Source organism: Opisthorchis viverrini (assembly GCF_000715545.1).
Source record: "Opisthorchis viverrini unplaced genomic scaffold opera_v5_260, whole genome shotgun sequence".
NCBI lineage: Eukaryota > Metazoa > Platyhelminthes > Trematoda > Opisthorchiida > Opisthorchiidae > Opisthorchis > Opisthorchis viverrini.
The window spans coordinates 401621-428725 of record NW_008751918.1 but is presented as its reverse complement, the minus strand read 5'-3'; the positions used below and the strand labels follow the sequence as shown (position 1 = coordinate 428725).

Below are 27105 nucleotides of genomic sequence, written 5' to 3'. Positions count from 1 at the left end.
ACGGTACACTAATCGAAAGAAGACAGGTACGCTTCAGATATTACACTATCATAACAACCATCCAGCGAACCACAAAAAGGCTTCAATTAGAGCCTGTCTAATATAACAGAAACACTGAAGCTCAACCAAACTGAGAAGGGAAAGAAATTATCTGTATAGAAGAGCACAAAGCACGGGGCATTCTAGGAACTGTGAAAGAAAATGCTTGAACTAAAAGGTAGCAGCAGCAGCAGAATAAACCACAAGAACAACCTGATGAAAGGCTGATGCCTGCGCATACAAGATAACCTCTGCTCTAACAAGATTATCACAATCGCGTGAAAGCTTGGCTGCTCACAAATCGAATGCTACTTTGGAAGGACTGATTTCATGACCGAAGAAGAAGGTAAGGGCAGTTGGCCAACCCAATATTGCCTGTCAGGCAACCTGCAATGGATGCAACGAATACTACGTTAGACAAACCGGAAACAAACTATACCCGAATGAACGAACAAGAAGCAATCGTATGAGTGTACGATCCGCTCTGTTTGATCTCTGCGCATGAGGAGCAGGATTGTCATCGATCCAATTCAGATAACGTAAAGATCTCAACGGGTGGAGACAGAAAAGAATCAAGAGGATTTCCGGAAACATGGTAATCCATGACAAAATCAGTCAACCATCTCAATGAACTGGGCTGGATTAATCTACTTCGGCCAACAGAAAGCCACCAATTCAACTTGTGACCTCAACCGGAACCGATCATCCTAAGAAAATTACCATATGGCAGACCATACAACGACGGTCTGCTCAGCTACGACGCATGGCTACCCAACTACGCATTGGTGGTGTTACCCTGATTGGTGATGAGACGTTTGTAACATATTCGCCAATTTTAGGTAACAAGTCAGCAATCAGTTTGAATTGTTTCTGAGTGATGCTTTGCGTTTCCCCTTTTTCTTGTGTCTGAATATCTGGTAAGCACAAGTAAACCTACAACTGTAAACTTGTGTGATTCTCTATGTAACAAACAGGTTTCGTAAACATGCATTATTGATACCTGAGAGTATGGAAGTGAGGAATATTTGGCCGTTGAAACAAACACTACCGCTTACAATCCTAGGCACTGCGCCTCAGGGACTGTTACGAACGCGAAGCTTTGCTCCAGTCAGTCGGAACGTAAATTCCTAATCATCCTCACAGTCGATCCTGGATGACTGTGGTTACCAAGTGTGATTCTGGGAAGAATCGCTTAATACAAATCCACTACGTTCTAACAACAATGCGCATTAGTTTGGGGATTAAGTTTTGCTGCAGATGGACCTGTAATATAACGAGAAGAGGTACAACACCAACAAGAACGGAGAAGAAAAACAGCCTAGTCTGTCTGATATAACTCGACTCCAGTTTCCTAAAAAGCAGAGAACCAAATACGTCCTTTCTCGGTTGTGAAATCTCTTGAGGTGACCCTTTCAGTGCATCAGAATAGCGTTTTTTGGTAGCTGCTCTAACAATTGATCTTATACCTTGAATAATCGAATTCCGTGAAAGCAGTCGGATGGTAAAAGTGTGGTCGATCTAAATGCGATCCGAGAGGAAGCGTGGCATTGCCATCCGAATGTTCGGTTTCAATTTCATTATGTGTCCTTCAAACTGCTCACGGGTTAAAAGAACGAAATCGATTAGATTCCACTGTTGTACAGGGCCATCTCAACCAGGGGTCAGCCGTTCCTCGAATTTACACAGAAACCTTTTATGCCCACTTTCAAGCTCAATTACAATCAAATAAACCATGTAGTCGTACGGCAGTGCAGCACCAGCATCAACGCTTATATTGGCGTCTCTGATGACGATGATCGTGGTGGCGAAAAGCATACTGGCAATGCTATACCCTACGTGACGTGTTTGAAGGAAATGGAGCAAATCCTCTAAAACGCTCCAACAAGAAGAGACAGTAAGGCCACTTCTCACAAACATGCAAGAAAACGATCTATGCTGTAACGCGATACGTCCCTTGAGATCCAGATGTATGCAACTTTTTCATCATAGATATCACAGATTAGAAAACATGATCCGTGCTTTAGAGAGTCATGCGTTGACTTCGTCTGTCACTCTAGAATCCTGACGAAAAGGTACGTAAAAGATCACTGCTTATCCGTTTTCCTTCTGGCACTTTATTATCAAACGCGTGTTCGTTGACCAGTAGGACAGGTTTTGCGCATCATTAGTTAGAACGCTGCTTTCATTTCACAGAACCAGTTCTCATCATTTTCAACTAGGCTTTGTTTATTTTCACTCACTGTCTTCTGCTAGCTGTGGTAGCATTTCTTGCTTCAAGCTAACCGTACCCTCGAAAACCGCATATACCTACGGTGCCTGTAGAACTTTTTGAAGTGCTGTCAACTTTCCTCTCTTGTTTCACTTTTCGGAGTCTAACAACAAACAAGATATAAATAACTTCCTCAAATAAGGGTGCACGTCTATCCCGCTGTGCAGCACGGATGGTGCGAATCTGTGTAACTGGAAGATCAACGTGGTTAAGTATGTTGCACAAGAATATTAGTATAAACTGGGAATTTCTTAGAAACCCGAGAGATTTGATACATCTTAGCCATATCTGATCTACTATGGAATAAGTTTGTATCCCGTGAGTGACTGTTAGTTGCATTTTTTTCTTCAAAACGTGGGCCAATGTAGCGGTTTCTTCGTTGTACGATGCTTTGGCGGTTCATTACAGTTGAGAATAGAACTACAAAAATGAACTCCTGCCTGGGGAAACCTGTGTATAAAAAAATTCAGCCTATTGATTGGTTCTTGAGAGATCCATACCGTGATGATACCTTTTTGATCGTTGACGATAGAACACCGTTGGCACTAGATTAATATCGTTCGATGACTGGCTAGGTTTTGATAACGAGGGAGTATGTTCGTTTCGCTCATCAATTGTTTTATGTAGCATCCCAAGTGCATCAACTAACCCGTGGGTTTCCAGGAATCGCACTATCGTGAAATATCCATGGTTTGTTCCGTTTTGACTTCGTCGTCATCTGCGAAACCCGAACATTTCGCTCAGTATTCCCAATTACCCGGTTCGGACGTCACAGTTCGCATGAATATACACACGGCGCAAATTGGTGCAACTGAGTCAAGTGATCATCAAGACAACCACCTGAACTGAGGCAAGTGGTGAGTACTTACGGGCAGGCTGGGCCAACGAGAACTTTCCAAACAGTCCAACCGAATGGCCGATGTCTGTTGGTGACCTGTATGTTCGCTTAGGATACGAAGACGAAATGCCAGCTGTCTCACTGACACAGGCACTGCAGGAACTTTCCCCTAAAACCGCGACAGGATACTGTTGTAAGGATGTTGGATGCATCATTGACAGCTTTCCAAGAAAACGGCAAATGCCGTCGAAGGGTAGTGAACAGTCGCTAGTGAACAAACAACATTTGCAGAATTCTGTTACAACACGGTTTTCGCCATATTTTACTGTCTTCACCCTTTGTACAGGATTTCGTAGCAGCGTTAGACACAGATCATGACAATAAAGGAGGACATGGAGTTTCGGCTGACCGATTACAGCCATGTCGTTCCACTCGCTTGCAGGGGCTTGCGCTTCTGGGGTGCCAGCACTTTTGTTTGTGGCTGCCAGGCAAGTCATGCCAGCATGACACCAGGTATATCTGTGTAAATGCGGTCACGACGGAACCTGCCAGTATGGATCACAACCCCTGGATCTGTTTCCACCTGATAAGGCAAATAAGTGGAGTACCTAATTAAGAGTTATAAGGTTATCAGTCGTCGCATGACCACACACCTTACCGGCATGTTTGTCTTTCGCATTCTAACTTACCTTAGAAGATAGTACTTAACACCGGAGTGAGACCGGTAGATTAGCAGTGCACGATATTCTTGTCTTCACAGTTCGTCACTCACCAAATCAGGGTAGGTCCACGAGAAATCCGTGCTACGCTCGATTCGCCCATTTAGTTGGGGTTTTTTTACGCATCCTAGCCTGGGTTTATACAGCGTGCGGGTAGGAAAACGCCTCATCCGAGGATAGCAGAGGTCACTCCTCAACAACAAATCTCTAGTAAATTTTATTTCCGACACAACCCGCCTTATTGGCTTCACAGTTGAAAAGAAGTCGGTCTAACTCGTATATATTCACGTGCGCGTCTTTCCGAATTTTCACGTCGGCCTTGCATATCATCCAGGCATTTGAGAGTGAGTAGCAGAGTCGTCTTTAGTTATGATGAAACACAACATCCTGTCAACCTTCCCCATATGCTGCTCGACCTTGAAATGAGATGAACGCTTGCTCTTATGATTCTTTCTAACCTGGATTTGATGCACTCCTCCTTCTTATGATCCTAAGTGTTCTGTATCGTCCTACCGGTTGTATGATTCTATGCACATTGACTGTGCTATGGGTGAATAATAAGTCGAATAGGGTCCTGAAACACTAAAAGCCTAGGTCTTATCAGACTATTGGTGTTTGTTCGTCCTCGAACCAATTGTGGTGTCATCTAAATGGATGGTTGGAAGGGGTTTTGCTAACATTACCCGATGTTTACACGTTCCTTATCTCTATCTCACTCATTCCATTTAGGTATGCAATGAAATGTTTAGATAAAAAGCGGATCAAGATGAAAGGAGGTGAGACGTTGGCCCTGAATGAACGGATTATGCTCTCCCTCGTCAGTACCGGGGTATGTTTTGTCTGGCCTTTGATGTTTTTGTTGTAAGCCTGTTCACTAGATATCTCCCCTGTCCGAATAATCTAATTACCTCACAAGTTTATTGATTTTGTTGTCGCCGGAGATGCTTTTGATACTGACACAATGTGGGTTGTTTCAGAGTATGTTTGTGAGTTGTTTGGTTTATTGATGTCGTAAGCTTATCTTCCTCTTCTTCACTATGTGGACGAGATGGAGCTAGTGATCCAGTGGTTTGAGTGCGAATTTACTGACCAGAAGATACGTGGTTCGAACCCGACTCTTGCTTCTCTACTTCTCTTGTTTGGGCTTGGGCAACCTGGCAATATCCCAGCCCTCGCGCTTCCTTCTGGTGGCATGGCAGTTAGACACCGGAAGGCCCCTACGACTGAACGATGTTTTTTATATGGACATGCTATTTATTGTACCTGAACACATTCTGATATTTATTCATGAGATAATCAACGTACTAATTCGGGTGCATTAGTTTTGTTCTGGTAGGGTGGCCGTAACACACCGCTCCGGAGTACAACTCTTGGCGCTACCGAAATTAGGCACTACTGATGAGCTTTAATAAGAGCGGAAATCGAACCCACTGCCTCATCTTCTTGGTGTGGAATCATAAAAATATTTACTTCGGAACAGTAGGAGGGCTGTTCAAGCGAGTACTGTGAGTGTATATCCTGCACGTTCGGAAACCTCCTGTAACCAAGATCTGTTAGCATTTGAGTGCCACAACCGGAGCGAGTGACCGGAGCGGCGTTCCTGTGTTTTTTGTTTTTCCCTCTTCCGATTTTTTTGTTCACAGTCGGGATATTTTTAACAGCGAAGTCGTTTTGCACGTACACACTGATTATAGATCTTCACGCTCCCTTGATTTAGACGCTACTCTCATTCGCTACTGATAACAACGGTCATCTGGTTTTCTCGATAGTGTTGTATTCGTAGACAAAAAGACGGCTTTATCCTAATGGCAACGTGTGGTCGGAGGATGCCAGACGAAAGTTTTTCATGACAGGCGGGACAATGATCGTTTTCCGAACTGCAGTTGGTATTAGCAAGCACACCATAATATTGATTATTTGCATCTGTCCTACTTGACGTGCCTATTGCATTGTAAGCTTGTGTTGGCAGCCAACTATGAGGCTGTAAGCTACTTTGCCTCATTTGAAGCTTACCTACCCGGGGGACAATAATAAATAGCAATTCAGAGATTCAGCAGCAGAACAGAGGAGTTTTGTTGCCCTTAGGCATGAACAGTCAGTGTCTGGAGTTGTAAATCTGGACATCTGTTTTTAACATTTTCAGTTTGCAAGTACGCAAAATCAAGTCAAGTATAGGAATCGAGCGTCCACCAGTTTCTTGTATTTTTTTACCATGTTCAGTATACCGGTTATCTATAGTGTTTATATAAAAGTCCGTTGTGTGAATTCGTTAACCGTTTGGGCATGAATATATTCAAGAGAAATGTGAGGGCAATGCGAAAAATTATGCAACCACATAGAGTGAGCGTATTTTAAATAGGCATGACTGAATTACATGAAGCGATCACTCTATATGTCATCCAGAGTCCGAATGCACTTCTCATAAGCTGTGAACGAACTGTGGAATGCCTAATGAGCAAATACTCCCTCCACTTTCGGCACATTTGAACTCCATAGCAGTTTCTAAAGTGGTCCAGAGGAGTTTCGCTTTCGAAGTTCGAAGAAGGAGAAATTCTGATCTGTGTGGACGAGTGAACAAAGAATCGTGCAAAAACTGGGTCGATGCAAAACGCCCTTCTGGTGCTGTTCCTTATGACGGTCTGCGGACTGGAACATTCCATCAGCACAACACAAAAGAAGCTCACGCAAGCCAGTTTGAACGTGATGGTTAGCGTATAAGAGGCAAAGTCACACAAGAAAGAGATATTATCACGGTAACTGTAACAGTTGAACGACACTTAAAAATGCAAGTATTAGAAGACCCTATTTGGCATCACACACGCGTGTGATAGGTAGACCGCTTGAATACCTTTAATAGGTTAGTCAGTTCAATTGATCAGCTATGAACTGTGTACCATAGGTACATTGGTTCTAGTTACCACATTTTTTAAACATGGAAGTCGGAGAGCGTGTGGCATAAAGTCAAGCCTTGGGGGCGATGGTATGTGCGGTTAGTTCGGGAACCGAATAGCTACGATTTGAAGACGGTAGCTTCAATGCAAGAGCTCCACTGACTCCCGATTGGGACATTTCTGCCAGTGTCAATTGTGAGTTGAGTCCGGTATGTGCGTTAGTTCGGGAACCGAATAGCTACGATTTGAAGACGGTAGCTTCAATGCAAGAGCTCCACTGACTCCCGATTGGGACATTTCTGCCAGTGTCAATTGTGAGTTGAGTCCCGGGGTCCCCAGCCAGGAAGGTGGCAGTTGTCGACTCGACTCACTTTACCAGTTAGTGTTTTAATACTTCGTTCCCAGGTCACATTGGTCGCTTCTACTCAACACAGTGATAGGCCAGGAGAGATCTGCGAGGCAGATGGTCTTCTAGCATCCGAAGTACATGGTCTAACCAGCGTAACCTGTAAGATGTGAGTAATTTATCTATTGGGGTAGTTCCTTCTTCCTAGGACCATCCGTCGTACCGCAATATTGCCAATCTGATGTTCACACCACAACCGACCAATGCTTTTGAGACACCGATAGCCAAACACTGACATCTTTCGTATGTTCTCTGCGTGTAGAGACCACTTCTCTGATCCATAATGCACCATGGCAGTGATACCCTCGGTAAACAAACTAATGTCACGTTGACGCCACAGGAGTCGGAGGTTGGTGAAAGCCGCCCTGCTTTTCCTGATCTCCAACCAGTTCACCGAAACTTATGCAACTACCCAGGTAAACACACTTATCTACTACGTCGATTGGCTCGTCTACAAGCATGAGGTTTAGGTTTTGTCCCACCCAGACTTGAAGCAGCCCTTTGCAGGTATGAAGTGCATGCCAAAATGTTTGTTAGAGTTATTTAGGTTATTTAAAATGGTTTGCATTTTCGCACACCCAACGCCTGTGAGGAAACGTATCGGGGGCATTTCGACCCCCGAGGTTTCAGAGAATGGCAGAAAAATTTCGAATAGCAAGTTATTAAAAAGATGAGGAGCAAAGGCGAGAGAGTAGCCTTGTTTTACACCAGCAGACGCACTGAACTCCCTCAAAAGTTTGGCGTATACTCGTACGCGCTCACAGGAGTTCGCATGCGGTGCTTCTATTGGGTATATAGATTTGGAACGGAGACCTTTGATCGCCAGACACTGCCACAGTTTCTGACGACCGACAGAGTCAAAAACAGCTTTCAGATGGAGGAAAATGACAAACGTGGGACATCTGAAATAGTAGCGTTGCTCAAGAATTTTTCTTATTGAAGAGATATGGGCGATACCTCCTTAGCCGGGGTGAAACCCAGCTTGATTCTCGCGAACTCATTTCTCCCGGTAATCAACGAACTTGCGCAATATGATGATAGAGAACACATTAGATGCGATAAATACCCGGCTAATGCGGGTAATACTCCCAAGTTGTAGCACTCTGGTGAATTAGGATAGGTGGGAAAATGACCGCCGCAGATTGTGTTGGCCTTATTTGAAGCAATGGCGAATTCACTTGAAGATCGAACTTTTCAAATCTTGCAACCGTGGGCCATGGTGGTAAGCTTTAAGTGTTAAAAATCTGGGGGAATTCACACGAATGTGTTTAGCCAGCCTGGTTTTGGTGACTTTTCTTATTTGTATGCCCAGCAGCGGTTCTTTGAAGCTGGGGTACCATTTTGGCGCTATATCTCTTAAAAATTGTTAGACTCATTTAGGTCTGAGCAGTTAGTCCGGTGGTAGGACCGCTTCATTTCCATCTATATGCCAGGCAGGATTGTTGAGTAGACTATACACAGACAAGAACTCGCATATTAACACACGACAGTTAAATGACCCGTGATGCGGAACTTGAGTGGTCAGTTCGCTGTTTGTAAGCACTTCGATAAGTGGACATTGTGTACTTTGTTGGAAAAACCTCAATTGTAGGGTTGCTGAATATTCTTCGATAGCCCACTACCAACTTTGCCCTTCTTGGGGCCTAACAGGTACGTGCAGTCAATCCCATGTTCTACTCGAATACTAAACTGTACGCAAGTGATGAACCGCAGACATTTTCAAATCACATTGTTGTTAACGAGAGACTCAACTGGATCTCTCGTTTATGGTATGGCTGTGTCGCACGAAGACCGCTTCGTATATCTTATTTGCGATGGGAAAGTATTTAACGAGAGACCAACTGGATCTCTCGTTTATGGTATGGCTGTGTCGCACGAAGACCGCTTCGTATATCTTATTTGCGATGGGAAAGTATTTTCCCGTGATACAACGCACTACTGCATACCGCTGTATACACTGGCATCAATGGCGTAAAGCCCCCGCATCACAACGCGTGTGGAAGCCACTTGCTGGACAGCACGTGGGTGCACTGTGGGGGTGGAAGACATACAAGGAAAGTGTGGATTGCCACAAGTTTGTTTATTAGTTTACCTTTTTGATTCAGTACAGTGAAACGTATCAAAACAGTATGACGGTTTTCGGTCGGGCTTCAGAGCATCATTTAAAGAATACAGCCTAGTAAACCTAAACTCTCCTTTCGAAAGAAGATACGACATCTCCGGTGCAATCAGTGATCTCTTTAGGAAGAGATATCGTATCACACCACATTACATTTGGTCAGCTTGTCTTCTTAGTCCTCCTAAGTCCCAGGCCCACACAGCTGTAGTCTAGTGAAAAACACAATCCCACCCTTTTCTGGAGCGAGATGGCTCAGGGGTTAGAGCGCGAGTTTACTGGCCGGAAGGTCCGTGGTTCGTACTCGAACATCGCCTCTCGACCTTCCCTGTGTAGGCTTGGGCAACCCGGCAGTATCCCAGCCCTCATGCTTCCTCCGGGTGGTATAGCAGCTAGGCACCGAAATGCTGTTACAGCTGAATGATTTTCTTAATAACCTTTTTGAGACGAAGAAAAAGAAGCTCACCTGTATAGGGCAATCGCAGCCATGGATATGACGGATTCGTAACTAACCCTTTAAGCTGTCCGAAATTCGCCGAGCAATTTCTAATTGACTAAGCCAGGTAAACTAAAATAGGTAGTGTTGTTTATAACTGGTGAAACAATATGTGCCTCATATATGAGCGAGAGCTTCAGTGCATGCAACATATACAACAGGTAATGAAATGAAGGGACTGGTTAAAGTGCCTGCTTGTTATTTTGGTCAGTTCTGCCCAAGTCAAAAGCCTTTTTATTCGTTTCGTTCGATTGTTAATAGAAAGCAACACACTGGTTCGTAAAATACAGAAGTCAACAGAAGCATCGTTTCATGTTGGTAGATTTTGATTAGGCCCCCGACAGGAACCGAAATCTCTGTTGTTGAGGTTCGTATGTTTGAGTTCCAGCTGTATGATGTTTAGTATCGAAAACTTGTATACCGAAAGCTTGTATACCTACGATGCAACTCATTCTGCGTGACATGGTTTATCCCATCATGACATGTCTGTTTACAGGCAAGTGGTATTGATTAATACCGGCGATTTTAGTCTTTTTGCCCAGCTAAACTATATCTAATGTCTGAGTAGAATACAGCAGAAATAGCCTAGCTTCACTCACTTTTGTGTACACATCCGTTCCAGATGTCATGGTGAATCCTCAGGTACTGCTTATTTCTTATCCTATGCATACATTCTCCCTCTTTGCTTAGGATGGATGTCCTTTTATCGTATGCATGACCTATGCGTTCCAAACACCGGAAAAACTGTGTTTCATTCTGGACTTGATGAATGGCGGGGATCTACACTATCACTTGACACAACATAACATATTTTCCGAGTCTGAAGTGCGATTCTACGCGGCTGAAGTAATTCTTGGTCTGGAACACATGCACAATCGATTTGTGGTGTACAGAGATCTGAAGGTGAGTTGATCATAACTGCCGTATGTTGTTTCCTGAATGCTATTCTCACAGGAGTCCCTTGTCTTTGATCCGATTACCAGTGCTGCTGTCGTAGGTTTCTTTGTCTTGTTATTCATGGCATTCTCTGAACCTGTCTATCCTTCCTCGTCTTTCAGAGTATTTTTTCTTGAGCATCTCCCTTTGCTCAGTTGGTGTGAGATAAATACATGACTAAACAGTCAGATAAATGAATGAATGAATGAATGAATGCATAAATAAATAAACAGGTAAGTGGGTAGATAAGACGTTCATGGGAACCAGTAAATACGTGAATAAATAGACCACCAAAGAAATAGCAAATCGAAGAATAAGGAAGCACATGAATGAATTAATGAGTGTGTAGGTACGAAAATAAAGGGATAAACTGCTTTTAACCGCCGCTTGTTGTTGCTACTTGATTTAGTAACCCAACTGTACATATTTTCACCAATCTCGATCTGACTCTGCGGCCAACACTGGCACAATTAACCGTTTCACCTGCGCCAACTTTCTTGATGGTATAAGTGTTGTTCGTTGGAAAAGTCATCCTGGCATCCCAGCTGTTGAGCATCAGTGTGACATTGGAGTGGCTGACGCACGTGATTTCTCGGACCGTTGATGTGCATAAGGATGACATTGTTGTTTCCCGAAGATGGCGGACTCGATATCCCACCTCACAGTTCACAGTCGTGCTGTTGTTGCACGTGGCAGTTGTTGCAATGTTTCTGAAATGATTAGTTATCGATTCTCAGTAGTCAGTCACAGTAGTAAGCACATTTTTGTGAGGTTCACCGAGTCATATGTGTCCTAGTGGTAGCGGTGCTGTTTTGTAACCGTTGGTCTAACCGTACCAAACCAACTTTTTAATGTCTTCTGGCATTGAGGGGGTATGAGACGGTGGATATAACGTGTTACAGCTGAACGTCGCTTCTTCTTCAGACGGAACCCTGAAAGGACACACCGACACTGTTTCCACACGCGCGATGTTCTCTATAGAGCAGATTCAGTTTTCAGCGGCTTTTAAAAGGTCTAGTAGGTATTGTCCACTTCATTATTGCAGCATTTCCGAGCTTTACCATTATAATTTTACTTTCTCTGCACGCAATTCTTTCGAAGGAACGGATTGCATGAAACCATTCATATGTGTTTAGTAGCGTTGATCGCTGATGCACTGGCGAGATTTCGTACGCTCTATTGATTTCTTTCACACCCACAACTACCAACTACAAGGTTGATGGTTGATTTATGCGGATGCAAAACCCTTGATAGTTAGTACTATTTACTTCTCCTTTCTTATTACGACGTCAAATGAGCCAAACAAGATTGATCGAATTATAGATATTATCGACAGTTTCAGGGATTACTGGTAGAATTGTGTCATCCAATAAATTGTAGTACTCAGTTAATCATTCTGGACGCGCTTGAAAGTATTGCATAATTGAAATACAAGTTCTTTGTTTTTGACCGTCCTACATAGGATTAGGAATAAATAATTAATGTATGCACATTAGCTCAGGGCTGGCCAAATGAAACGTTCTCATGCTAGACTCAGAACAAGACCATTCGAATGCAAGTAAAATTTTCGGTCTCTGTTCTACTGGCTTAGATTGAATCGATCAGAACAGCGGATAGACGATGATTTGGCCAAATTCGATAATCAGTGGTGAATGCCGATAGAACTGGCGCGGTTTTTGCGAATCACGTGAGGCTGACAAGTGATTATTCGGCCACGTGAAACTTGATATCTGCGCAAAGCGTTTATGTAGGGAAAACTCGGGCTTAAAATAGCGGTTGGTAATTGCTTTCATTTTTCTGTAAATTTGGTGTCTGGACTTGAAAAGCAACCGTATCTCAAATAACAAGAAGATGGGATAAAACAGAACTTTAAATTTTATCGTTGCCCCATCTGCAGTGCGTGGACGTGCTTTGACAATTGCCTCGTCGCTCGGTCGACGTCGCTGTCTTGACAGGAACAGGAATTTACAAACATACATCAACCGTTTTTTGCCTTGCTATCAAGCAGGACGTTGGTAGCTCAGGTTGTGCGGATTACGGTGCTGCTTATTGAGCTAGGCCAATTGACCAATTAGAGGATCGGCCATCTAAAATGAATTATTTTCAAGGTTCACCCTCTTGTCAGCAAGACGTATAAACATGAGCGGAGCATTGCTTGCCACGAACACTCGGATGCTACTGAGCAACGAAGTTACATCAGTCTGTGTTTCGTCATCTCGACCGCTAACGAAAGGTTTGTAACCGAAGTGCCCGACTAAGCGAACAGAACAACGGGTTTTTAGACCTTGCTATCCCAACAACGCATTATCAATCAGGTAGTAATTTATTGATCTTATTAGAAAACACATTTTGCATAATCGTGAGCGAGCACGAAACCTGATCGGTATCTAAATTCACTGCAATCGTTTAGCATTGTGATCGAAGTTAGTACTAAATCAAATGATTACACATACTGGCTCCTTGCCTACATTTTCTGCTTCGTTCTTTTTGTTTCAAATGCATTAAACAGCCGGTATCGACTCGTGTTTGATGTTCTATTGTATCAGACTGTGAACAGCAATTTGTTGGACCCAAGCAAAATGCGACAATCTTGGTCGAACTCGGCGTGAAGATGATGGGGATTACCCGTTTAAATTTCAGTGTTCGTTCAAGTGTTTTTCAAGTGGAACATGTGTCCACTCCCTAAACCACAAGTTGTTCACGATGCTGTTGTTCAGGCGTAAAGCAGCCTTGCTTTTCTATGTTAGAATAATGAACGCAGTCTGTTTTTGAAGTGATTGTTGATTTTGTCCAACTAAAGAATTGTGTTTTTGATCAATGGCCTATTGTTTCTGCCAGTCTCACTGATAGCCGATGCTTTAGGCGTGAATTTTTCATTCAAATTAACCATTCTCACTTTATACAGCCAGTCTATGTTGATTAGCCACTGCGTGCAACTGTGCCATTGAGAGCTGTACTCTGTCTGCAGTGACCTGTTTGTTGAATAGAAGACAACCATCTGGAATAGATGCTGCACTTACACTGCTCACAGTTGATTTGTGGTGAACCTAAATCTGTCACCATTACTATCAGTTGATCACTTTGATCAAACTGGTGGACTGCTGCTTAAGTGACTTTTTCACTTATCCCCATTTCTGCGTTCATATCGTTGCGGTAGGGGGACTAACGATTTCTGAAAGATAGAATGTTTGGATCAGCTAGATTAAATTTGGTTCCTCAACTATGAGTGGTCTCCTTTGCGTCAAAGTCTTCCCCTTAAACATCGATTCTCAGAAGGATCGAATATTCAGGCTTATTGTATTGGTTCCGGTGTATGCGTAGAATGCCGGATTGTCACAAATTTAGGCCACTGGGCACACTGGGGAATATTCACGGGAGAGAATTGGTGATCAACTTGCTCGATAGCAATTCATCACAGAGTCCAACCCATTCTTGGGAGTCGCCCATTTTCCGTGCGATCCGTCAACTGCCTCGAGGTGTGGTTTCATTTGCAGTTTTTACAGCATCTCGCCCAAAACACACAACGGCAATGGTCAGCTTTGAATTGCCTATATTTTGGTCTACTTCGAATGGGTGGGACCTGTGCGAATGGTCTTGAATTCAATTCAGTGAAGGCGTTTGCTTCTAAGGTTGCTTTCCAGCTTCCTACACAATTCCCACTATACTCGAAACATATGACAGGGAGTGAAAATATGACAGGAGTGATTGAATGTTCTCTGCCTCATGTAAAGTACATTGATATATAGAAAACCACATCACTTATTCCATCAAAGCATCATTTTTGATGAAGAATCCAGCTGGAACGTTTGTCCATGGTTTCCTTCTTTCATAAATTTCAGGTTCTTTCTCCGGTCGTTCGGTTTCTTTCGTACGGTGGACATTTCATAACATTCGTCTGCCTTTATTGTTGTATGTTCAATCTTGAACAAAACCAACCACACATAGCATGATTGCATGTTGCAACATCCTCCCTCGGGGGAGTTAGATATTTGAATACAGTTCAGGAATGAACTATCGTTCCTAAAGTAGGCCTCTAAAAACCATCTAGTTGTTGTAACAATAAAATAGCCATGTTCGAAATTCGTAAGGTTTCCGTAAGGTTTCGTCCAGGTTTCACTCAATGGGCTATCGTCTCACTAAGCAGGTTAACCAAGGAATGCACCACCTGTGAAGATCCTGTGTAGTCTGTTCAGAGCTAGAACGTCTGGTATTCTTTCCGGCTCATCGATTTCAGCACTTCAAAACTATTGGCTGTTTCTATACCCATAGCAATTAGCTGTTCTGCGACTTCCCTTCATACCCGCCGAACAGTTCAGATGTATCCTTATTGAGATGGCGAAATCTTTGGTGATATGATGCCCTCCCTCTGACGCTCATTTCTATGGTTGTGGATTGATTATGGAGTCTCACGCTCCATTTCGATTAGCATATAACATATAACATAATTTTAGTTTAGTTTGGGGGCATTTTGTTTCTTGTAAGTTTTTCTGTAGCCCGTTTGATTTCTTCTCAACGCTGTAACTTTGAAATTACATTGAAATTACATTTGAAATTACATTGGACGCAGTCTATCATCTCAAAGCATGTGGTAAATGTGAATGAATGGCATAGGATTTCTCGGTTAGCATTGACGAAGCCATTGGAAATCTGCGCACAGCAGAAGAGCCACGGACGGTTTAAGCGGACCCGAACCTGCTGTTGTGTGCAAGTCTTTGGCGCCGCTGTCGGCCTGATGGAATTAGATCCGCGGGCGAAATAGCAGAGGTCTGTTGTAAACCATGAGCCAACCTGGTATAACCAGACGTACTTTTTACTCGTTCGCCATCAAGGTACCGACCTCATCCATCAGTTCATCCAGCTCCCTCTGAATATGGCGCCAAGCAACTTTTGTTAGAATCCTCTCCTTGACGCATCGTCAAGATCATAATGGATAACCTGACGGTTAACCATTAACAGTCGGCGAATGTCGCTATCCTTTGGATGACAACGTGGCACGTTGCGATGGTGCATATAATTTACATACATATTGGTCGGCGCCGCCGAAACCCTGTGTGCTCGTCATATGTATTTTGTGTTTGATGTACTGCTTAGAATCAAGTCAGGAGGTAATTTGAAGCCACTTCTTTTTCTCATTGTTCATATATACATATGACTTTGGTGTGCCAGCCCCACTTTTCTTCCGGTATCTCTAACCTCCGGTACAAACGATTCTAAACATATTTATTTAGGAAACATGATTTTATGTCAAACTTCAGTATCGAACCAGTATAACGTCTTTCCTCTGGTGCAAGAAATTTGTTTCTAAGATCACGTTACTTAACACAAGTTCGTTCGTACAGGAACAGGCCAAATACTGGTTTCTGTGTCTGGGATCTGTGCATAAGTGCATACACATTGTGATGCATGAACCAGCTGCTAAGTTCGTCAATTTGGGTTGACAACCAATAAGCCCACTCAAGCTGTCCAGATGCTAACAAGGGTCCAAACAGGTCTGGTCTTGAGGTCATTCATGATTTTAAATGTTGTCTTCTCGCACATAGGTTTCCAGATACGCATTTTTGGCCTGTTTGTCATCATCTTTCGCTATTCAGACTGTATATTTGCGATGTGCGCAAATCATTCGCCTTTTACAGTATAGACTGTACGGTTCACGAAATGACACGTTGCGCTGTACCTTTTTCTTGCTGAGGCTCTCGTATTTGGCATACGAATTTAGCTAGACAACAATGTTAGTGCGTTTCTGTCTTCTATCCCTGCCTTGGATGTAGTCTCGTCCATCACAATATATTCGTTGCATTTGTTTGTAATGTGTGTGTATTGTAAGCAATGATATAGGTAGATCGAATAAAACATTGGAAAGTTTGGTTACAGAAACGTCGGTGCTGATAGTTACACAAATATTGTGAACGGTTGTGTCCATTCGCGTACATCAAGACGCTGTAGGATCTCCTGGGTGGACCCAACACAGTACAGACAAGTGCTGGAACCGCGGTTAGGGAAACGTGGGTTTATATTATCATTGATGGTAACATGGTTTTCATTTCCCTTATCCCATTGGGCGTTTCATATCGTGAGCCCTCATTCACTCGCAAAACTGACTGGTGCGTCCCATGACACGTTCTACGCTAGAAATAAATTACCTCTATCAGTTGAGACAATTAGCAGTAACTCAGAGTGCACTTTTTAAAGGAAACGGCCCTCTTACATATTGGTGAAGAATGGTTAAAGTGTAGGTTAGTCAAGTGGTCATTGCACACACTTGGCTCTGCTCACTAAAGTCGGAGCGAATGTGCTTCATAATTTCGGTCCAGTCCCGAACATTTACTTAATTCGCACTTGAAAAAACTTCTCAGGAGCCAAGTATTCAACAAAATGCATGTGAAAAGTAGGTCGTACTCACTCAGTTGTTTCATCCCTCTAATCCTACTTTATTGTTCCATTGCTTCTTGATGGAAACGTTTTTCGGACTAAGTTAAAAGTCTCAACCATGCATCGGAACGTTTTATTCTTCCACTAGAAACCCAGTGAGGCCCGTTCTAAACTGGTGCCAAATGTGCATATGATTCATAAAATTAAACACGTTCTGGCCCAGCATGCTCCTATGGGTCTTCAAAAATATGGATTCAGTGCTTTACTGAGTGTCTACATCTGATTCTGGAAACCAGGTGGACGGAATAGGCAGTGGTCAAGAGAGTTAAGCAGAAAAAACATGTGTTTGACGTTCAACAGCTGGTTTTTATGAACCGTATCCTTTGTATGAGGTGGCTGCGTCAAATCATATGAAAACAATGTGTTTCTAAGACAGTGAAAGGGCAGCCATTGACTGTTTCTCAAAGGTTACTGAAAACAAGTCCAATTTATTCCACGTGCGATATAATTGGTCCTCATCTTGCGGAAGTTACTTATAGAGTTTCCTTCCACTACAATACTGGATTTTTCGGCATTCACCACGATTGGTGTTTCATTTGGTTGAAGAGAAACAGTTTGAAACAGTTTAAAAACCGTTCTCGACGGTTTTCCGTTGCTAAAGTGATTTTGCGCAAAAATTGTATAAATGTACATCACTCACGGTAATAACACGTAATACAAGCAATTGGGAAGCAGCGGTTTGAGCGTTTGCACTCTTCACATCAGAAAATTGTTGCATGACTCGATAGCACTTTTGGTCCTGGAGGATTTTAACTTCTCTCACAAGAAGACCACTGCAGTTACATTGTACGGTCCTCTAGTCCCATAAGTCTAACGGTATGTGGGAATGTAGCCGTGGTAATTAACCGACACCAGGTACTACGAAGGTCCTCTGAAGAGTGGTGACTCTTCACAAAGACTGTTTTTCTATTTCCACAAATGTTCTTCAGCGAAGCCGATGGAAACAGAAATGCCACTCTTGTAGAAACTGAGCCTGGAAGTAACTGTATTGTAATAGTCCGGCTACTGTGGTTTATAGTGAACATTCTAACTGTTGTCTGATACTTCTTGGTTAGCCTTTTCAGAGTCTTCACAAGTGGGTGGACTTGTGAATACAAAGGGCCAATTTTGGAATGTGATAGTTTTCAGGAACTCAATAGAACTATTGCTGACGAAATGACTTCGGAGGGGATATTTTAGTTGAGTCAGGGGGCTGGAGAAATTCCGTAGGCGATAAACCACTAATTAAGCTGTCTCCCCAATGTAGTGGCGCGTCTAAATTTGTTGGTTTTAGTGCTTCGACGTAAGGCCACTGTCTTCAAACTATTTCCACCCAGCCCGTGGCTTTGCGAAATGAACTGGGCTTGATGGATGATTTGTAGACATGCCAGCAATGTGGCAATTGGAGCACAGTTAGTTTATTCGTGTCACGTGAGCTGTTTCTCCTCAGACTTATGTGATATAATTCCACACAACTGACTTGATGTTTCTATCGTCCAGACCGTGATTTGTAGACAAAAACGGCGTTATTACGACAGACTTAAATTAGCTTCGGGTATAGAAGATTCATTCTGAGAATTATAGACAATTGAGAGTGTCGATTACCTTTTGGGTGGAATATTAGTGACGACTTCATTCGTAGTTCATCGAGGAGAGAAAATGCTAGTCTTGGTCCTACAATGGGTACCCTAAAGCCATCTAGACGATGCTAATGTGCAAGGGGAGCTACTTCTAACCTAGGGGGATGGAAAAGGCAACATACAGTGCCTGATGTGTCTGGGGACACATTCAATAGTTGGAACTTCTACGGGGTTCAAGGACAATGCGTGCAAAACTGTGTAGGACTTTCATCTGTCAACAAAAGTCGCGTTGTTTACTATCCAGGTAGGAGTAGGCGTTCGGTTTGTGAAGTGTCGACCCTTATTGTTAACCGTGTTTATCGACCTATCCGTTCTTCATCAGTAAATGGGTGGACAGGACCACATTGGTCCAGTTGTCGATTGGTAACGGATACGGATAAATAAACCAGATAAATGGGTCCAACTTACGTGCGATGTGGGGAGCGGATAGTAATAATGCATAATCTCCGGCATACTGTTGTATGTGGTTTAGTTTTATCTACCGCCCTTTTAAGATCAAACGTGACACAGTCCATCCTGTTACCTTGAAATGTGTGACTTGTGCCCCACAATTTTGACAACTCCACGCTTATTCTTCCTTCCGTTTATAATTGGGATGGCCAAGAATGAAAAGACAACCAAGAGTTTATCCACATCAATCCCTTTCATATACCATACTTTTGATCCTGGGGCGCCTAATCCAGGAGTTGCCAGATTTGCCAGTGGTGTACGCTCAACCACACAGGCTTTCGAGTGGATGCGGATGAAGCGCTCATGCCGACAATCCGCTAATGGGCACCTTCGACAGAGCGACGAGCTGCCTGTGAGAGTGAAATAGCATTTTAGAGCTTTCTGTTTATTTCAAACCGACCGGAGTAATGTCATCATTATAGTAGCGGATACTGTTCAAACAGGGTGATGCAGACCCTGCCACAACTCCTAATGAAACCGATAATCCGTTGGTAACATGGTGTTTCAATTTTTTCGCGAGAGTTTTGGCTGGTTGGTACTCCTCTCTCTCGACCTCACATGGAATTCACCTGACGACTTCCTTAGTGTGCAAGGATACGAATTCACTCTTCTTCTTATATTACTTCATTCGAAAAATTCACCTCTTTACAGTGAATCAATGCGTTGACTTCAAGCTGTGATTTTTGACTCATGAGATTATTAATACAAATGACCTTACCATCCCACTGTTAGGTGATTTGCTACAACAGCGTTGCGAGTTGATCCTCTACTATCCATCTAACTAACACTCCTTTTCACTTATGCACGACAGCCTGCCAATATTTTATTGGATGAATACGGTCACGTCCGTATAAGTGACCTTGGCCTTGCTTGTGACTTTTCTCGACGGAAACCACATGCGAGCGTTGGAACCCATGGCTATATGGCTCCGGAGGTATTACAAAAGGGTTGTCCATACGATTCGTCGGCGGACTGGTTCTCGCTGGGTTGCATGCTGTACAAGTTACTGCGTGGACATAGCCCATTTCGGCAGCACAAGACCAAGGACAAACACGAAATAGATCGAATGACGATGACCATGGTAAGTGTTTTTGCACCCGAGTTTCTCCAGTCACGAAAGGACCACTTCGATTTCGTGTCGCATAGTGTTCTCTATTTCTATTCTTTTTTTGGTGCAAATTTACCTTTTCAGGGCCACTTAATCTAACAATGAACTATTCGCCAAATGACGCTGAAATTGGCATTTTTCCTTCTCAGCAGGATAATAGGTATTTCCTACTTTGGTGTTTTGTAGGTCTGAGTTGTAATTACACCTTAGCGTTATTTATCCGAGAACCTATTCCACACACATGTTTGTAAATTTTTCATGTTAGCAGCCCTGCTTCTCTCCGTTGACAGGTATAAAAAACGATACTTTCTATTGTCCTATGCTCTTGTTATCTGTTGCTTCATTTCTACGGCACCGCGTGCGAGTGTAGGACAGACCCTACACCCCTATGCCTGTGGTTTTTCATTCACAAAGCAATTTCTTCTGATAGGAAGCGGTTTTGGAACGCTCAAACTAATCCTCACTTCAATAACTTGCTTACTTGAAGTTTTGAGTTGAAAATGTAAGGTTAGAAATGGTTTTTGTGGGTAACTCAGGGGAAAGTCTACTTACTGCAAGACTGCCGAAGTTTTTATTCATTTTGCACAACTTATCGATAGATCTGGCCGGGTTCTGCAAAGATGCACACACTTCTTCTTGCTGACACTCGAACCTTCACTTCATTGTTTGCTGCTCTTTCCTTTGATTTTAACTATGGACAATGCCCGATGATTAATAATGACGTACAGATCCTCGATCCTCGGACTGGTACTGTGTGTAATGAGGTAGAAAACACTCATGGCGGTGGTCCAACTTCTCTGATAGAGCCATAAAATAACACAACACGGGGTTGCGTGGGCGTCTACTCGCGTTTGTTTTTTTCTTCAACGTTCGGTCTATTCTCTGGATTCAGTAGTTCGTTGTACCCAAAGGTGTAACAGAATCGGCTAACATACGGAGGACTCAAGGATCTGCGATGTGCCATCGATGTCGCCTTGCACTGCCTGCCTTCCTAAAATCTAAGTGCCAGGTATGCTACTAAAGCCTCACTTCGTCAGTGTCTCAAGCTCTAGCTTTTGGCGTCAGGCATTCTGGGATTTCATTTAATTGGAATATTCTACGTCTGGCTTTGTTTAAGCTGCATTTCAAGCATTTTATTAGTTGATTCGTTTTATAAAATACGTTACACGGCCTCTGGTCGTCTCCATTCTGAGTGGAGATTTGTTGAAAATTTCAGATCAAGGATAATGCTTTCTGACTAAACGTTTCCGAGTTCAAGGGAGTAGAAAATGTCTTCTTGTCATAATAATTTCTTCTCTTTGTTGGTTGATCACAAGGGGAACTCGTTAACTTACGGAGGATTCAATTTTTTATGTTCTGGCCCCTGTATCACCTTACACCTCTGCTCCGCTTCGCTAAAATAGCCAGCCCAGTAAAGGACCTCACCCGATGGCGGATACGTAGCTGTTGCGGTCTTTGTTCAACGGATGGCACCAGTTACATTTACCTCCGTGCTAATGTCTTGACTTGTCCCTGAATGGACCGGTTCAGCGTTTGTTTCATCTAGCAAACAGAGGCAGATCAACATCCCATATTTAACTTGAGGACTACTTGTTGGGCGGTTTCTCTGTTTTCGCCTAAGCACTTCGTCAAGGTCAGTTAATGGTTGGTTACGTACTGGAGGATTTCACCAGCAGTGAAGTTTCACGTTGCAAATTTTGAACTGCATAAATGCTTTCCTTCAGCATGTTTCTTAGATGGTTTCGTACTGACGGAGACCATCATAAACACACCTTTATTCATGGTGTTTGTTTGATGGTTTCCAAAAAAAGAATACATACTACATTCTCCGGACGATTTCTAGCTGTCTAGGCAAGCCTATTCCGAACTGCACTTGATTTCCAGGGTTGGGTTTTTGTACGTCTGTGTCCGTCATCAGTTCGGTTGGGAATTAGGTTAGATACATTGGGCAGCCCTAATATGGAACGCCGTAAATCGTACCCAGCAGTAATGGGTGTAGAAATTTTCTGTAAGGATGATAACTGCTTGCTCTTGCGTGATCCTCGTCCATTCATGCGCATGCACCTCGACGCCTGATTTCACGTGCATGCTAATTGTACTTTCTCAGCCTTCCCACCGTGATCCTAGGTTTGGTCACCCTGATACTGTGCTTTGGTTTCCATCAGCTCTTTTCCTACTAATGTTGCTTGGAACGTTGTGGTATTCACTCATCTGAATGAAAGAACATTGGGATCATCTGTTACATGCAAGCTAACGCATTTCCTGATCGTCTTGTATAGGCTGCTGGATGCAAACTTTTGAGGGCGGTGAGCTTGAACGGCACTGACACCATTGCAGCCCCGCCTAAGCGTTAGGAGCTTGCTGTTTCTGATTACCTTCACACTATCTGTGGACCCTGAAGTTGGCATGAGGGAAATTTGAATTTTACTGGGCATGCGCTCTGACTGTAGTTTCTCCGACGGCGGTAACACCTAACTCGGCCAAGCTTTGACCTATTAGCCTCCTGGTTCTTATTATCCCCTGTATTATTATTTATAATGCTAACTTCCGATTCATGTAATGGTCTTTTTCTGATATGGTAGACGAGTACAATAACTGTTGTAGTGTGCTGCCTTGGTCCGCAAGTTTACTCCGTGGATTCATATGGGTTTTTCGGCTATTTCGGTGATTCACGTGAGGTGGATAAGTGATAGTCCATACAAAACCTTTCTGTGTGCAGAGCTCGGGATTTGCAACGGATATCCGAAGTGCTTGTGCGATAGAGCGAAGTTTAGCGCTTCTAAATTTCAGTGCTTGATCTCTACCCATAGATTAACCCAAAAGCACTTGAGACAGACAAAACAGAACTGTTTGCGTTGTGTTGCTGTCCATTCTCGAACATTGATTATCTATGTTTTGGTCAGGTTGACGTCCACTTGATGTTTTGATCGACTGTTCCTTTTAAATGTGTCTGAGCCAGTAGAATGGTCTCGTCCTCACTCTATCATTGGATCATTTCAAACAATTCCCACACCAACCTTCATGCAAGTCACTTGTAGTATGTTGGTTATGCGTAGACGGCTGGCTTACAACGGACAATAAAACCGACCATATTTCACGCGAAAGAATTTGTTACGCTCATATTGTGGAACTGTTGTCGTATAGTGCTATTTTTCGGTTTGATTCGCATCAAACGCAATCTTGTCGGCGAATTAGGCCTTCTGTATAATATTTACACGCTACCTGGTCTGCAATAGGACGAAGCCCAGTTCACGGTAAGGTTTCTACTTAGTACATACAATCTTGACCTGACAATCTAGACTGTTAGGACGGTCGGTTCTGTGCACTGAGAAATTTGTTTGATGTGATCCTTTAGATAAGCGAATCATTACGTTCCGAATACAATAGTCCTTCTTGGGAACTGCGAATAATCATTCATTGTCCTAATGGTGCTTGCTCATCAGAGGGCGAGATTACGGATCCGCAGTAGTGCAGACCGAAACTGAACAAGATCATTGCGCTTTCTTCTGGGACGAATTAGTGTATAGTTCCTATTGTTTCGTTCAACTGGTTAGCTACCATAAATCACTATCACATCACTCTCACTGCATTTTTGCCATCTTTTCTCTCCACCCTCAACAGAATCTCGATTTTCCTGATAGCATGTCGAAAGAAATGCGACACTTACTCGAAGGCCTTCTAGCCCGGGAGGTAAACCACCGGTTAGGCTGCATGGGTCGAGGGTGAGTCTCCAGGCTTCTCCGTTTAGGTCAAAAGGGACCTTGAAATGGTGTCACTCCGGAGCTAAGTTTATCTGAACTGACTCTGCATTTGTTGTGAGAAGTGTGTTTGAACCAAATTTCACCGTACTTTTCAGTCCCTCGAGGTTTTCCCGAAACTAGGGCAGATCGCGGCTAGTTATTGCTTTTGTTTATTGTACTACCTTTGAAGCCATCTGGATTTCTCAAGTGTAGGTAACTTTGTGCAGGTCGTTCAGTGGGGGGATCTGCAGTTAATTATTCTAGATTGACATCGGGGGATGAAAGAATATTGATGTTCCTCAAGGTAAGACCCACCCCGTTCTCCACTAGAGATGTTAAAAGCATGTCTGAATATCCGAGTCAGCTTCCTTTATACCGTCAGTTTCTATCCCTATTATCTAATTTGTGAGCGCGCCGTTTGTTTTTTTTTTGCTGGGCGAACAATAGTTCCAATTTCTGCCTTTCTTTTCATTACGGAGCTTTAGTTATATTAATTGGCACAGTTGTACAGCAGATAGGTATCAGTATTTTACATCAACACCACTGTCATTGATCATCGTGTTCATCCCAACCCAAGTACAATGTAATTTCTGTCTGTTTAATTCTTAAAAGTGCATCATTCATCAAATGAGCGAGTCGAGTAATCTTCAACTTCATTTAGATCGCCTCCGTTCGCTTGAGCATCCAGGGATAGCATCTAGAAGACTGCGAGGTAAAATACGTGCGAATTAAATTCACCAGTTTATCTATTTTGGAGGTGATTCTATGGACAACCTATTAGCAAGGTGAATATGCATATCGATCGAGTAAGGTCATGTGATTCATTCACTGTGGACTTTTCAGTGGGTTTTCAACTCACTCAGTTCAGGCTGAGCTCCATTGAATTCACAGGGCTTTCCTGGGTCGAGTTGTTGTTATTAATGTGCTGTAATTATATGTTGAGCTTTCACACTTCGTCAGCTCTGTCTTTCTGATCACGTAATTATTGAACGCACTGAGATTATGACCGCGTTCTTGTCTGTATGTGATGGTATGGCCAGCTTAATTCGTTTGGCGGTTCGACGTGAGTGACGTGTGATACAGTCTACAGAGACATGCATAAAAGGGAATACTCAAGAAATTCCGCATCATCTGTGATGTTTCAGGTCTTCTTTCTTAGAAGAAAAGTTCACTGTACCTTTCTCAGTTCCTCTTTTACCCTAACACACCTGGATTTTTCTGGTACAGAATTTTATGCTCCGTTGGAGGGTATGTTCGTTGTTTGGGTCTGTGGACTGAGTGCATCTTAGTCCGGAGCTTCCATTCTTACCTCGGAACCAGCAAATAGTGGCATTTTCGCCTCAGGGAGATAAACTTTGAGAACTGAAGTTATCTCATTGACTATTTCGGCCTGAATACAATTTCGAGAATTCAGGGGAAGTTTTTTAATGGTAAGGTAAATACGAAATATCCAGAGTAGTATTTTGGACCACTTGTAGGTAGTGGTTGTCCTCCTAGTCGCCTTTGTCTACTTACACCACACGGACGGTCGAACCGTGTTCATTGGCCCAACCGCAAGCAAGATATCTGTTTCGGATCGATCCCACAACACGCGAATCATACGACGACGGCTTTTCTGGAACGGCAAAGAGGCTGCACTTGTTCCCATCGGATCGACGTTGTGGATTTATCTGTCTTCGGGTCTTCCAAGAGGAAGGGAACTTGTACATTACCACCAAGACAAAATTAGGAAGTGTCCCAAAATATAGCTCTTCTTTTGATTCTGGTCAGGGCGAATCCGAGTTTATGGTCGGTTGTGAATGTAATCAACGTAGCCAGTTTCACCATGCGCAACTTTACACCCAAATGAGCCACACATCCTACACTTTTTTGCATCGCCGTCACCAATCGAACCGAGGGCGATGACCGTTAGGACCTGAAATTTTGTCTAACGCTAAGTAGTCGTGGGCGCGCTATTTGTACTAAATGTGCAACCAGTCATATTGATGGAACAACGGGGTAGCTGCCCAAATGAATGTCTGGGCGTTTTATAACTAGCTTTCGGAAAGGACAGCCTCATTACTTTAGGAATTCTGCACATGGGATATCAGGTGAATTGTGTAACAGCTTCTATACCTCTGTTTAATCCACCGGGAACCTTGCTAATGCATATCAGGACAAGGAAGCCACTGCGAAGGTCACTGGTGTACGAATTAACCAACGCAAACGTTTTGCTCAAAGAATACCAGCACGGGAACTGACACTCACGTGGCCAGCCTTTCAAGTGTGGTATCACGTGCCCCATACCGGCTTTTAACCAAGCATGACTGTACCGTTTCGTTTTGACAACCACATTACACTACCAGTAGGTTGGAAGTAAGATTAACTTGCCGTCATTTGCGATGTTTTTGGCCGAATGAATGGAATGCTTATTAGCTCTTCAAGGTCCAAAGGCTGAATTCATGGAGGACAAAGAGTTGGATGTTTTTAATATTCACCTGTGTGTGCTCAACAAACCTGGCAAGTTGTGTGCGACCCTGCTTAGTTAAATGAGGATTCACCGCTGACTGCGTGCTGTACAATAGGGATTAGGATTCCTTGTGTCTCATATAGCGAGTGGCAAATAGCCGGGCAGCCTTCATTTAAAAGTACCACAAGTGGCTGCCTAGTGATTTTCCATTTACATACCCATACCAAGGTCGATTCTCATGAATGTGTAAGTTGTGAACAATTCACTGGAACCAGGTCCAAGTGTGCTCTCGATGTTCTCCTCATCTAGAGGAAAGAGTATTCCATTTTGAGGTTGCTCCGGATAAAATCGAGAGCATTCGTGGCGTATTCTTTGACCGTAAACGGTAGGACGAAAGAGCAAATGTCGTGGTATAACTAACCAGAAATCTATATGTTGAAATGCCGCTCACTACAGATGATATGGGAGTAGTGACCTGTTTTTCCCCGAGCCAGATTGACTTGATACATCCTGAGAAGTAGCAATTTTTGAAACCGGCTTTCTTGTTGACACATCACCAGTAGCGGTTTGTGCACTTACTCTGCTATATAAATTCGGAGT

The 27105-nt window shown here is 43.2% G+C and overlaps 2 protein-coding genes across 2 annotated transcripts in view; one reads left to right on the top strand and one right to left on the bottom strand.

Moving 5' to 3' along the window:
• T265_09193 (hypothetical protein) overlaps positions 1–10403 on the bottom strand; it is a gene marked incomplete at both ends in the record, with an annotated part of 39302 nt that extends 28899 nt beyond the window's left edge. The window contains 2 exons of the mRNA XM_009175205.1: positions 3178–3315; positions 10374–10403. Coding sequence (XP_009173469.1) covers positions 3178–3315; positions 10374–10403 — 168 coding nt within the window. The remainder of the gene's footprint in view (positions 1–3177; positions 3316–10373) is intronic.
• The window catches only part of T265_09192 (hypothetical protein), a gene marked incomplete at both ends in the record, with an annotated part of 63978 nt that overhangs the window by 22342 nt on the left and 14531 nt on the right, over positions 1–27105 (top strand). The window contains 4 exons of the mRNA XM_009175204.1: positions 4595–4694; positions 10465–10677; positions 20020–20289; positions 23938–24038. Coding sequence (XP_009173468.1) covers positions 4595–4694; positions 10465–10677; positions 20020–20289; positions 23938–24038 — 684 coding nt within the window. The remainder of the gene's footprint in view (positions 1–4594; positions 4695–10464; positions 10678–20019; positions 20290–23937; positions 24039–27105) is intronic.